The following is a 14389-nucleotide window of genomic DNA, read 5'->3' as shown; positions in this document are numbered from 1 at the left end:
TAAACGAGAAAAAGAACAACTCAGGGAGCAAAGCTTTCCCGAAGGGATCACTAAAAGATTAAAGTAAAGACTGTTACTCTAGGACTGCTGAGAAAACATGAATCGAATCACCAAGAAAATTGTTTGAATCCTGAAAGAAACAGGCAAAAAATCTTTATATTTTATGGCTATGCAATGTCTATTAATACAGTTCACAAGAGTTTCGCTCGCTTACATTATCAACGTAAATCAAAACAGAAAGTTGGCAAGATGTGTATATTATATTTTAAGTACATACATGTAAAAAAATTATTAATAATATGTGATAATTTTTTGATAGTGACCTAAAATATTATTTTACAGAAGCTGATAAGAAGTCGGATTCTCTCTTGCCTAATATTAAACGAACTATATGTTCATACAATACAGTAATGAATCGAAATTTACCACAGTAAGTAAATATTCTATATTTTAAAGTACTTTGTCAGAATGTTTGCATTTTAATGTAATGTGCAATTTATGATACAAAAAACACAAATGTGTAAATTTTTCTATTGGGAATGTCGTTCACATGAAGTTTAAAATAAGGCTGAATATATGTATGTCATCAGTACATGTATGTACTATATTATTATTGTCCCTATTAGGGACACTACATTTTATTTTGAAAAATTTGTATATTTTATAATTAAAATGCGAAATATTTTTTTTTTTAACGCAAGTTATCTATCAAGTTACTCATTTATTGAAAAATTACTGGAAACAATGTTTTCATAGCATCGTACGGCATAAAATAAATCATTTTGACAGTTATGTCTAAGGACACCTCTAGCTTTTGTCAATATTTTAAAATTTAATACCTAAAAATTATTATTTTACTTATTACTTTAAGTGAGTAGTTAGTCGGACAGAATTTTTATTCAAGCACAGCTTTGCATCTTGTAGACAAAATACCAACTAAACGCATACATCGCTCAGTCTCTTCCATTTTTCCTTAAAATTCAGGATAAATCGTTACAATTTTTTATTTGTTTTCTTTTCCAAACCCATTTTGACATCTGCCCAATGGATGTCTATTGTGTTAATGTCTTGACTCTGGGCACGCCAATTTTACGATGATACAAAGTCAGAAATTCCTCTAAGAACCGAAGAGTTAAAGTCATAGTCCTCCACAAGCCTACGAGTCTGTATCATAAAAGCCCTCAACACCGCAATGTTCCATTTAAACAAAATTACAGACATATGTGCATTTCCACCAGAAGGTCCACCACAGACCAAATATTAAACATTATTAGAATTACAAAGTTTTTGCATATTTTCATAGGGAAATATATAAATTCATTTATATTAAATTAATCTTAAATTAATTCATAACCAACTACGAGATATACGAAAGCCAAGAGCATACAGTAGGGGTGGGATATCTGGCTATGCGCTGTTTCTGTTAAGTAAAAAGGCAATTTTCATGTCGTTTTTATCCAATTTGTATAAATTCATTTATATTAAATTAATCTTAAATTAATTCATAACCAATTACGAGATATACGAAAGCCAAGTCGCATAAGAGGTACTTTTTTCATGTCGATATTTCTACTGCATTTGGGTTTTCTTTCTAATTACACTGGTTTACAGCAAAAATGTTCCATGAACGCCACTATCCAATTTGTATGTGAAATGGCTCGCTGATTTCGAAAATCGAGTTAATTTTTGTTTTTATGGATACGTTTTTGAGATATTTGCAATTTACCGTTATTCGACCCAAAAAAAAGGTGTCTTCATTTAATCATGTATATCTCACTGACCAGTTGAGCAATCTGACTGCAAATTATAGAAAATAAAAGTGAATGAAATTTCCTAAAAATATTGCCTACACCATTTTTCCATAGGCCTTATAATTTCTGAGAAATTGATTAATCACTTCGAGTTTTTAAATTTTTTTATGAAAAAATTAAAAAAAATAAACTTTGGCAAGAAAAAAATTTTAAAACAAAAGATATTTTTTAAATTTTTTTATTTTATATGAAGTCCTGTTTTTTTAGAAAAAAATAAGCTACCAACGAACAAAATCCATGGATAAATAGGAAAGTTATACATGATCAAATAAATATATCCAAGTCTCGCAAAGTCAATGTATACGTATATGCGTATGTAGTGTGTAAAGTAGGGGTGGGATATCTGGCTATGCGCTGTTTCTGTTAAGTAAAAAGGCAATTTTCATGTCGTTTTTAGTTTTTATAAACTCATTTATTTATATATTAGTTTTATTTATTAAAACAATGTGTTATTTTTGTCTTAAGTTGATGTTCTTACATTATAGTCGAAATGATTATGTGTTTTGTTTTGTCGTTTATTTAGTTTAGGTTCGGTTTCTCTTATGAGAAACCAACAGTAGTCACCCATCATACCGACGTCCCAGAAACCTTGGTATCGATTCTCAATTAATTGCATTTGCTGGTGAAACCTTTCGCCATGCTCGTCACTTTCGTCTCTTTCTTTCTTTTCTCTTTCGAAGGAAGACAATGTATGCTATTGCAAAGACATTCCAGGATTATTCAAAGAGTTTGGTCAACCATATGATTCCGAGGATTGGCGATTGTTCATAGACAGCAATAAACTGAGCTTGAAGGCCGTATTACTGCATAATGGCAACAAAAAGCCCTCGATCCCGATCGCGCATGCAGTAAACACGAAGGAAACATACGAGGTAATGGAGAAATTGTTAAAATTCATCAAATATGAAGAGCATGATTGGAAAATATGTGCCGATCTTAAAGTCGTTGGAATGTTATGCGGTCTACAAAGTGGCTACACAAAACACTGCTGCTTTCTCTGCAAATGGGATAGCCGAGCTCGTAAAGACCACTATTGCATTAAGGATTGGCCGGAAAGAGTTGAATTTACAATTGGTGTGGATAATATCAAATACGTCCCACTTGTAAAGAATGAAAAAATCATTCTTCCGCCATTGCACATCAAGCTCATCATTTTCTTTTTTCTCCAGGCGTAAATATGTCTTTCAAAATTCATTTTCTGCATTCCCATTTAAGTTTTTTTCCGGCAAACCCCGGAGACGAAAGTGACGAACATGGCGAAAGGTTTCACCAGCAAATGCAATTAATTGAGAATCGATACCAAGGTTTCTGGGACGTCGGTATGATGGGTGACTACTGTTGGTTTCTCATAAGAGAAACCGATCCTAAACTAAATAAACGACAAAACAAAACACATAATCATTTCGACTATAATGTAAGAACATTACATTAACACATTGTTTTAATATATATTACTAATATATAAATACATGAGTTTATAAAAACTAAAAACGACATGAAAATTGCCTTTTTACTTAACAGAAACAGCGCATAGCCAGATATCCCACCCCTACTTTACACACTACATACGCATATACGTATACATTGACTTTGCGAGACTTGGGTATATTTATTTGATCATGTACAACTTTCCTATTTATCCATGGATTTTGTTCGTTGGTAGCTTAATTTTTTCTAAAGAAACAGGACTTCATATACAATAAAAAAAAATTTAAAAAATATCTTTTGTTTTAAAATTTTTTTCTTGCCAAAGTTTATTTTTTTTTAATTTTTTTATAAAAAAATTTAAAAGCTCGAAGTGATTAATCAATTTCTCAGAAATTATAAGGCCTATGGAAAAATGGTGTAGGCAATATTTTTAGGAAATTTCATTCACTTTTATTTTCTATAATTTGCAGTAAGATTGCTCAACTGGTCAGTGAGATATACATGATTAAATGAAGACACCTTTTTTTTTTTTGGTCGAATAATGGTAAATTGCAAATATCTCAAAAACGTATCCATAAAAAAAAATTAACTCGATTTTCGAAATCAGCGATACCAAGGTTTCTGGGACGTCGGTATGATGGGTGACTACTGTTGGTTTCTCATAAGAGAAACCGAACCTAAACTAAATAAACGACAAAACAAAACACATAATCATTTCGACTATAATGTAAGAACATCAACTTAAGACAAAAATAACACATTGTTTTAATATATATTACTAATATATAAATACATGAGTTTATAAAAACTAAAAACGACATGAAAATTGCCTTTTTACTTAACAGAAACAGCGCATAGCCAGATATCCCACCCCTACTTTACACACTACATACGCATATACGTATACATTGACTTTGAGAGACTTGGGTATATTTATTTGATCATGTACAACTTTCCTATTTATCCATGGATATTGTTCGTTGGTAGCTTAATTTTTTCTAAAAAAACAGGACTTCATATAAAATAAAAAAATTTAAAAAATATCTTTTGTTTTAAAATTTTTTTCTTGCCAAAGTTTATTTTTTTTAATTTTTTCATAAAAAAATTTAAAAACTCGAAGTGATTAATCAATTTCTCAGAAATTATAAGGCCTATGGAAAAATGGTGTAGGCAATATTTTTAGGAAATTTCATTCACTTTTATTTTCTATAATTTGCAGTAAGATTGCTCAACTGGTCAGTGAGATATACATGATTAAATGAAGACACCTTTTTTTTTTGGTCGAATAACGGTAAATTGCAAATATCTCAAAAACGTATCCATAAAAAAAAATTAACTCGATTTTCGAAATCAGCGAGCCATTTCACATACAAATTGGATAGTGGCATCCGTGGAACACAAAACAAATTCAAATTTGTGATCCAGTGCTATTAAAGAAACATATTATGAATTAATTTTTGCTCTATACAAAGAGCGAAATCAAATACATAATAAAGTATGCGATTGCAAATAATTGTAAGTTTTTGCTCTCATATCATATATCCTATATTTTAACGTCCCGTGCGGCATCAAAAAGTAACAGTTGTTAGCAATAAGCAATAAGCTCGCATGTATAAACAGTTAATTTATAAACAATTAAAATAAAAAAGCCTTGTCAAAAATCAAAAGATTTGTGATTTTGTAACTACTTAAAATTGATCACGTGCGACATCGTGAGCATCAAATTTAAAAATTGAAAATTTTTTTTTTTTAAATTTTATTTGAGTAATCGATCGACGCCCCTGCAAACGTTTTAAGGATAATGATTTAAGGGCATGCACCTGGAATGTCCGGACCCTTAATTGGGAAGGTGGCTCTGCCCAGCTGGTTGATGTCCTCATACGACTAAAGGCTGAAATCACCGCCATCCAAGAAGTGCGATGGACGGGACAAGGACGGAAGAAGGTGGGCGCAAATTTGGTGTTGTATATGTGGTGGGAGAGAGACTCCGTCGCAGAGTCCTGGCATTCACCAAGGTGGATGAACGTCTTGCCACAATCCGCATCAAAGCGAGGTTCTTCAACATATCGCTGATTTGCGCCCACGCCCCAACGGAAGAGAAGGACGATGTGACCAAAGATGCTTTCTATGAGCGCCTAGAACGCCCCTATGAGCGATGCCCCCGCCTCGATGTAAAAGTTGTGTTTGGCGATTTTAACGCCAGGGTGGGTAAAGAAGGTGTCTTTGGCACAACAGTCGGAAAATTCAGCTTCCATGACGAAACAGCGCCAAACGGCCTGAGGCTGATCGACTTTGCTGGGGCAGATTCCAGCATAAGAAAATACAACAAGCTTCTTGGCTGTCTCCTCATCGAAACACGCGTAACCAAATCGATCACGTTGTGATAGACGGAAGACATGTCTCCTGTGTTTTAGACGTGCGTACGCTCCGAGGACCAAATATAGACTCGGACCGTTATCTGGTTGCAGCGAAGATACGCACCCGCCTCTGTACAGCAAAGAACGCCCGTCAACAAACACAAGGAAGGTTCCACGTCGAAAAGCTGCAATCGCAACAGACAGCCACGAAATACTCTACTCGACTTGCACTCCTGCTCTCTGAGAGCACTCATCAGCATCTCGGTATAAGGGAACTGTGGAACGGGATCACAAAATCACTGCGTACCGCTGCAGCCGAAACAATTGGATTTCGGCGACGACAAAAAGCAAGCTGGTGCGATGAGGAATGCCGTCTCGCAGCGGAGGGAAAACAGACTGCCTACCTCGCAACGTTGCAAATAACCACAACACGTGCGGGATGGGATAGATACCGAGAGCTGAAGAGGGAAGCGAGACGCATCTGCAGACAAAAAAAGAAAGAGGCCGAAGTGCGTGAGTACAAAGAGCTTGAGAAGCTGGCAGGCAGAGGTAATGCTCGAAAATTTTACGAAAAAAATGAAGCGACTTAACGAAGGTTTCAAGACCGGAGCATCCTCATGTAGAGACCAAGATGGTGATCTGGTAACCGATTTCCAGGGATTATGGAGGGAACATAATCCGACCTGCTGAATGGCAGTGAAAGTACAACACCAGGAGATGGCGAACCCGATTCCCCAATCGATGACGATGGAATAGGTATTCCATTACCCGACCATGAAGAAATTCGAATAGCAATTACCCGCCTGAACATCAACAAAGCGGCAGGGGCCTATTGATTACCGTCTGAGCTATTCAAATACGGCGGCGAAGAACTGATAAGGTGCATGCATCAGCTTCTTTGCAAAATATGGTCGGAAGTAAGCATGCCCGACGATTGGAATCTCAGTGTGCTCTGCCCAATCCATAAAAAGGGAGATCCCACAAACTGTGCCAATTACCATGGGATAAGCCTCCTAAATATCGCCTATAAGGTTCTATCGAGCGTACTGTGTGAAAGACTAAAGCCCACCGTCAACAAACTGATTGGATCTTATCAGTGTGGCTTTAGACCTGGAAAATCGACAACTGACCAGATATTCACCATGCGCCAAATTTTGGAGAAGACCCGTGAAAAGAGGATCGACACACACCACCTTTTTGTCGATTTTAAAGCTGCTTTCGACAGCACGAAAAGGAGCTGCCTTTACGCCGCGATGTCTGAATTTGGTATCCCCGCAAAACTAATACGGCTGTGTAAATTGACGTTGAACAACTCCAAAAACTTCGTCATGATTGGGAAGGACCTCTCCGAGCCGTTCGATACCAAACGAGGTTTCAGTTAGGGTGACTCACTATCGGGCGACTTCTTCAATCTATTTCTGGAAAAAATAATACGAGCTGCAGAGCTAAATAGAAAAGGTACAATCTTCTACAAAAGTGTACAGCTGATGGCGTGTGCCGATGATATTGATATCATCGGAAGCAACAACCGCGCCGTTTGTTCTGCTTTTTCCCGCATGGATAAGGAGGCGAAGAGAATGGGTCTGGAGGTGAATGAGGACAAGACGAAATATCTCCTGTCATCAAGCAAACAGTCAACGCACTCGCGTCTTGGCTCCCACGTCACTATTGACAGTCATAACTTCGAAGTTGTAGATAATTTCGTATACCTGGGAACCAGTATCAACAACACCAACAATGTCAGCCTCGAAATGCAGCGCAGAATCACTCTTGCCAACAGGTGCTACTTTGGACTGAGTAGGCAATTGAACAGTAAAGTCCTCTCTCGACGAACCAAAATCAAACTCTACAAGTCGCTTATCATTTCCGTCCTGCTTTATGGTGCAGAAGCTTGGACGATGTCAACATCAGATGAGACGACACTCGGAGTTTTCGAGAAGAAAATTTTGCGCAAGATTTATGGTCCTCAGAACATTGGCAACGGTGAATACCGCAGACGATGGAACGATGAGCTGTACGAGTTATACGACGACATTAACATAGTTCAGCGAATAAAAAGACAGCGGCTACGCTGGATAGGTCATGTTGTCCGAATGGACGAAAACACTCCAGCCCTGAAAGTGTTCGATGCAGTACCCGCCGGAGGAAGCCGAGGAAGGGGAAGGCCTCCACTCCGCTGGAGGGACCAGGTGGAGAGTGACCTGGTTACACTTGGAATCCGCCGAACTGGGAAGGAAAGAGAAGAGTGGCGCGCTCTCATAGATTCGGCTATAACCGGCTAAACGGTTGAACGCCAATAACATACATACATGTAAATCGATACGTTTACATTATTTATTTATATATGTGCAAAAACCGCACTTTAAACTCCGCTGAACTAGCTATTCAAATAGATTTTGGCGAAAATTATAGGCTTACAAATCAAAATAAGAGTGCTCATTTTAACAAGGTTGTCAGGAGAAAATCGTTTGCTGTTTAGTTAACTAAAATTAAGAAATCCTTTAGTTGCTTTTCTAAAATATTTGTCTTTTCTGATGGTAACTGTTCTCAGTTTACAAGCAAATTTATCAAGCCACTTGGTTTTATAAAATAAATAAAATGCTCTTCATTAGAATTGAATTTTTTTGCAAGGAGCCGTCGATGGAGTGGGAGCAATCATCAAAAGGAAAGAGCTTGGAGATGTTGTGACCCGATTTTAATAATTTTTGGAACATAGACACACTACTAGAAGAAAATAATTTTCTCTGAATTACATAGAATTATCTGAGAGATTTTACCATATTTTCTGTTCAACGTGTTCGATATCTGGGGCCTTGAAAAGTTACAATCCGTTTTCGACAATTTTTTCACAAGTGAAGCCACACCTCAAATGCAGTATGTTTGTAAAGTTTTATTCCGCTATCTTCATTGGTTCTTTATGTATACATTATAATGTGAAGGAATCAGATGGAATTCAAAATTGAGTTATAAAGAAAGTAGTGGTGGTTGTAAACTGATTTCGTTTTATCGGGGTGTCAAGAAAATATTATACATCGAATTTCTTTGAAATCTGTCGAGTAATTCGTGAGATATGGTTTTTGACCCATAAGTGGGCGACGCCACGCCCATTTTTCATGTTGTAAAAAAATCTGAGTGCAGCTTACATCTGCCATTTTTTATGTAAAATTTAATGTTTCTGACGTTTTGCGTTAGTGAGTTAACCCACTTTTAGTAATTTTCAATCTAACCTTAGTATGGGAGGTGGGCGTGGTTATTGTCCGATTTCAACTATTTTCATGGTGTGTGGTGGGGTACGTAAGAGAACCGAATGCAGAAAGTTTGGTTTATATAGCTTCATTTGGTTTATATATACCCCGATTTGGGGCGGGGCCACGCCCACTTACTCAAAAATTACATCCAAATATTCCAAATTTTACTTTTATAACTTTATGTATGGCGTAGTTATGACACTTTATAGGTTTTTGGTTTTCGCCATTTTGTGGGCGTGGCAATGTCCGATTTTGCACATCTTCGAAAGCAAGCTCCTCAGGGTGCCAAGGAATTCGTGTTTCAAGTTTCGTTAAGATATCTCAAATTATCCGTTGCACGGACAGACGGACATACATCCAGATTTCAACTAGTCTTGTATTAGTGGTCATTTTGATATATATAATCCTATATCTAACTCGTTTAGTTTTATGACTTACAAACAACCATTATGTGAACAAAACTAGAATACCCTCTTAGCAACTTTTGTTGCGAGAGTATAAAAACTGTACCGTTCGACATGTCCAGTGCGAATGTGGTTAATATTTAATTAAAAAAACTATAAATTATTTTTGGGAGAAATTCATACCAATTTTAAAGGCATCCATGGGCAACGTTCTAAAATCCAAAACATTTGAATATTGTCTCACAATTCGTTTGAATCGTTGCCTGAAAAAACGCCTACCATTTTTTATACTCTCGCAACCTGTTGCTTGTGTCACCAAGAAATATAAGAGTTAGATATGGGGTTATATATACATAAATGATCAGGATGACTAGTGGATTTGAAATCCGGATGTCTGTCCGTCCGTCTGTCCGTTCAAGCGATAACTTGAGTAAAAATTAAGATATCTTAATGAAACTTGGAACAAATGTTCCTTGGCACCCTGAGGAGATTGCTTTCGAAAATGGGGAAAATCGGTTCACTGCCACGCCCACAAAATGGTAGAAACCGAAAACCTATACAGTGTTATAACTAAGCCATAAAAAAGGTTATGAAAATGAAATTTGGAACATAGGACCACGCCCACCTCCCATACAAAGGTTAGGTTGAAAATTACTAAAAGTGCGTTAACTCACTAACGAAAAACGTCAGAATATAACTCAATAACTCAACTCTACTTCCCATATAACTCAATTTTGAATTCTTTTGATTCGTTCACTTTATAATACATATATACATTAGGAACAAATGAAGATAGCGGAATAAAACATTACACAAATACTGTATTTGAGCTGTGACATTACTTGTGGAAAAATTGTCCAAATCGAACCATGACTTTTCAAGGCCCCTGATGTCGAACATAAAGAACTCAGTGCCTAAGGGTAATTTTTCACCGAAAATATAGGTAAACCCCTCAGATGTTTTTATGTAATTCATTCCCTCTGAATTTTTTTCTTATAACAGTTTCTCTCTGTACCTGAAATGGTAAAAATCGGGTCATAACTTCCCCCAAATCCCATATACCTAATTATAAGTAATATTAAATTAAGGGAGCGAATAGTCTTCGATACATTGTATCTTGGTGGTGAAAACGAGTGAAATCGGTTTATGTATTACCTCAGTCCCCATATACTATTAATGATGATTTTCGTTATTCTATTGAACTTTATACCGAATATATGGGACGAATTGTGTTATCTTTATAAAATTACATCAATAAATTGCGAGAGTATAAAATGTTCCGTTACACCCGAACTTAGCCCTTCCTTCCTTGTTGTCCCGTGTTTTTTTTTTTTTAATTTTCTTGAACATGAAAATCGTTAAAAAATCAACCTAACACTAAATGTTGGGCTAATAAGGCTACTCTGGTAGGCTAAGAAAAGCCACACCTAGACCAGTTTTGGGCCTTTGCGATACCAGATGGTGTGCCGTCACTTAGTTAATGAGGAGTAATCATCCTTTAGGATGCCTGCGCTTTTTGCGAATTTAAAAAGGCTTTGTGGCATCACCAACGAAATCTCTTCTAGATTAACGTAATGTGTAGCCCCAAAATGCTGAAGCCGTTGTCTTGATAACGCAGGACATTCACAGAAGAGGTGCTCCATTGTTTCTCTGGTGCCTTGCTCTTGACATTTCCTGCAGTCCTCGCGATCTATCAGCCCCATCTTGTAGGCGTGCGCCGCCACAAGACAGTGACCAGTGAATATGCCGACCATATCATTTCAGTTGCTTCTATCGAGCACCAATAGAAATTTCGTAAACTTCTTATCTACTTTTTTACCAAGTTTCTGTCTAGATCATAGGGCTAATAAAGAGCTATTAAAAAATCATACTGTCAAATTTAAAAAACATTTTAGTTCATAATTTATTTGGTTGAAGTGTGTGCGATTATCATGTTCTCCATGGGCATTTCCGCCAGAAGGTCCACCACAGACAAAATATTAATCATGAATAGATTTACACAGTTTTTGCATATATTCATAGGAAAATATTTCAATTTATTTAAATTAAATTAATTTTAAATTTATTCATAACCAAATACGAAAGCCAAGTCGCATAAGAGGTACTTTTCTCATTCCGATTTATATACTGCATGTGTTTTTTAGAGAAAATTGTTAAAGAAACATATTATTAATTAATTTGTGCTCTGTGTAAAACCTTTATACGGGTATGTATGTGATTGGCGTTCAACCGTTTAACCGGTTATAGCCGAATCGATGAGAGCGCGCCACTCCTCTCTTTCCTTCGCAGTTCGGCGCCAGTTGGAGATTCCAAGTGTAACCAGGTCGCTCTCCACCTGGTCCCTCCAACGGAGTGGAGGCCTTCCCCTTCCTCGGCTTCCTCCGGCGGGTACTGCATCGAACACTTTCAGGGCTGGAGTGTTTTCGTCCATTCGGACAACATGACCTATCCAGCGTAGCCGCTGTCTTTTTATTCGCTGAACTGTGTCAATGTCGTCGTATAACTCGTACAGCTCATCGTTCCATCGTCAGCGGTATTCGCCGTTGCCAATGTTCTATGGTCCGTAAATCTTGCGCAAAATTTACCTCTCGAAAACTCCGAGTGTCGTCTCATCTGATGTTGATATCGTCCAAGCTTCTGCACCATAAAGCAGGACGGAAATGATAAGCGACTTGTAGAGTTTGATTTTGGTTAGTCGAGAGAGGACTTTACTGATCAATTGCCTACTCAGTCCAAAGTAGCACCTGTTGGCAAGGGTTATTCTGCGCTGGATTTCGAGGCTGACATTATTGGTGTTGTTGATACTGGTTCCCAGGTATACGAAATTATCTACAACTTCGAAGTTATGACTGTCAACAGTGACGTGGGAGCCAAGACGCGAGTGCGCCGACTGTTTGCTTGATGACAGGAGATATTTCGTCTTGTCCTCATTCACCTCCAGACCCATTCGCTTCGCATCCTTACCCATGCGGGAAAAAGCAGAACAAACCGCGCGGTTGTTGCACTCTTGTAGAAGATTGTACCTTTTCTATTTAGCTCTGCAGCTCGTATTATTTTTCCAGCATCAGGTTTAAGAAATCTCACGATAGTGTGTCACCTTGTCTGAAACCTCGTTTGGTATCGAACGGCTCGGAGAGGTCCTTCCCAATCATGACGGAGCTTGGTGTTGCTCAACGTCAACTTACACAGTATTAGTTTTGCGGGGATACCAAATTCAGACTTCGCGACATAAAGGCAGCTCCTTTTCGTGCTGTCGAAAGCAGCTTTAAAATCGACAAAAAGGTGGTGAGTGTCGATCCTATTTGCATGGGTCTTTTCCAAGATTTGGCGCATGGTGAATATCTGGTCGGTTGTTGATTTTCCAGGTCTAAAGTACACTGATAAGGTCCAATCAGTTTGTTGACGGTGGGCTTAAGTCTTTCACACAGTACGCTCGATAGAACCTTATAGGCGATATTTAGGAGGCTTATCCCATGGTAATTGGCACAGTTTGTGGGATCTCCCTTTTTATGGATTGGGCAGAGCACACTGCGATTCCAATCGTCGGGCATGCTTACTTCCGACCATATTTTGCAAAGAAGCTGATGCATGCACCTTATCAGTTCTTCGCCGCCGTATTTAAATAGCTCGGCCGGTAATCTATTAGTCCCGCCGCTTTGTTGCTCTTCAGGCGGGTAATTGCTTTTCGAATTTCTTCATGGTCGGGTAATGGAACATCTATTCCATCGTCATCGGGGGAATAGGGATCGCCAACTCCTGGTGTTGTACCTTTACTGCCATTCAGCAGGTCGGAGAAGTGTTCCCTCCATAATCCCAGTATGCCCTGGACATCCGTTACCAGATTACCTCCTTGGTCCCTACATGATAATGCTCCGGTCTTGAAACATTCGTTAAGTCGCTTAATTTTTTCGTAAAATTTTCGAGCATTACCTCTGTCTGCCAGCTTCTCAAGCTCTTCGTACTCACGCATTTCGGCCTCTTTCTTTTTTGGTCTGCAGATGCGACTCGCTTCCCTCTTCAGGCTCTTTGTACCCTTTATACGGGTACAAAGAACAAAATCAAATGCATAAGAAAGTAAGGGATTGCGAATAACTGTAAGTTTTTGCTCTCATATCATATATCCTATATTTTAACGTCCATCGGAAATATAAGCAGAAAGCTCGCAAAATCATATGTATATTGTTAATTAATTATTGTAAATTAATTTGTAAACAATTGAAATAAAAAAAGCCTTGTTCAAAAATCAATGCGACATCGTGATCATCAAATTTAAAAATACTTATACTTTATACTCGATACTTTTATATTATTTATTTAAATCTAACCAAAAACCGCACTTTAAATTCAACTTAACTAGCTATTCAAATAGAATTTTGGCGAAAATTATAGGCTTACAAATCAAAATAGAAGTGCTCATTTTAACAAGGTTGTCAGGAGAAAATCGATTGCTGTTATAAGTGATAAGCTAATGCATAACATTCTATTTTCTTGATACATCTCTTAACTAAAATTATGAAATCCTTTAGTTGCTTTTCTACAATATATTATTTCTGATGGTAACTGTTCATAGCTTAAAAACAAGCCTGGTTGATTTTACAAAGCAATTAAAATGGTCTTCATTAGAATGGAACTTTTTGGAAGTTCCCATGGAAAAGAAGCTGTCGATGAAATCGGAGCAGTATCAAAAGGAAAGTATAAGGCAGATATCTAAATACAAAAAGATTGTTATACCCGATGCATTTTCATTTAATCAATGTGATCAAAGTAGTATAACTGGGGTTAAAATGTATTTAATGTCAACTGATCAGATTTAAAATCATTACTATACTACTTTTATAATGAGAAAGATTTGTATGTATGTTTGTAATGAATAAACTCAAAAAGTTCTGCGCCGATTTCAAAAATCTCTTCACCATTGGAATGCTATTACTTTCACCCAGTGTAACATAGTCCATATTTATTGCTAGAATCTCAACTCTATGGAAATAGTTCCCAGGTGAGGGTATCAAAAAAACTCCTTGATGGAGAATCTTAATCTGAAACTGAAAATCGTCTTGCAAGCCATTATCTTCGCATCGCAATCGAGTGCCAGAGAGTCGAGTACGGAGCGTGTGCAGCGGCTTGTTCCGAACGCCTTCTTA

At 37.3% G+C, this 14389-nt stretch overlaps 1 protein-coding gene across 5 annotated transcripts in view; it reads left to right on the top strand.

Moving 5' to 3' along the window:
* The window catches only part of LOC105219911 (MPN domain-containing protein CG4751), a 71154-nt gene that overhangs the window by 31472 nt on the left and 25293 nt on the right, over positions 1–14389 (top strand). For all 5 annotated transcript variants that reach the window (XM_054227497.1, XM_054227496.1, XM_054227498.1 and 2 more), the window contains one exon: positions 343–430. In XM_054227497.1, the coding sequence (XP_054083472.1) occupies positions 343–430 (88 nt within the window). The remainder of the gene's footprint in view (positions 1–342; positions 431–14389) is intronic.

Source organism: Zeugodacus cucurbitae, chromosome 3 (assembly GCF_028554725.1).
Source record: "Zeugodacus cucurbitae isolate PBARC_wt_2022May chromosome 3, idZeuCucr1.2, whole genome shotgun sequence".
In the NCBI taxonomy this organism is placed as follows: domain Eukaryota; kingdom Metazoa; phylum Arthropoda; class Insecta; order Diptera; family Tephritidae; genus Zeugodacus; species Zeugodacus cucurbitae.
This window is presented reverse-complemented; position numbering and strand designations above follow the sequence as displayed.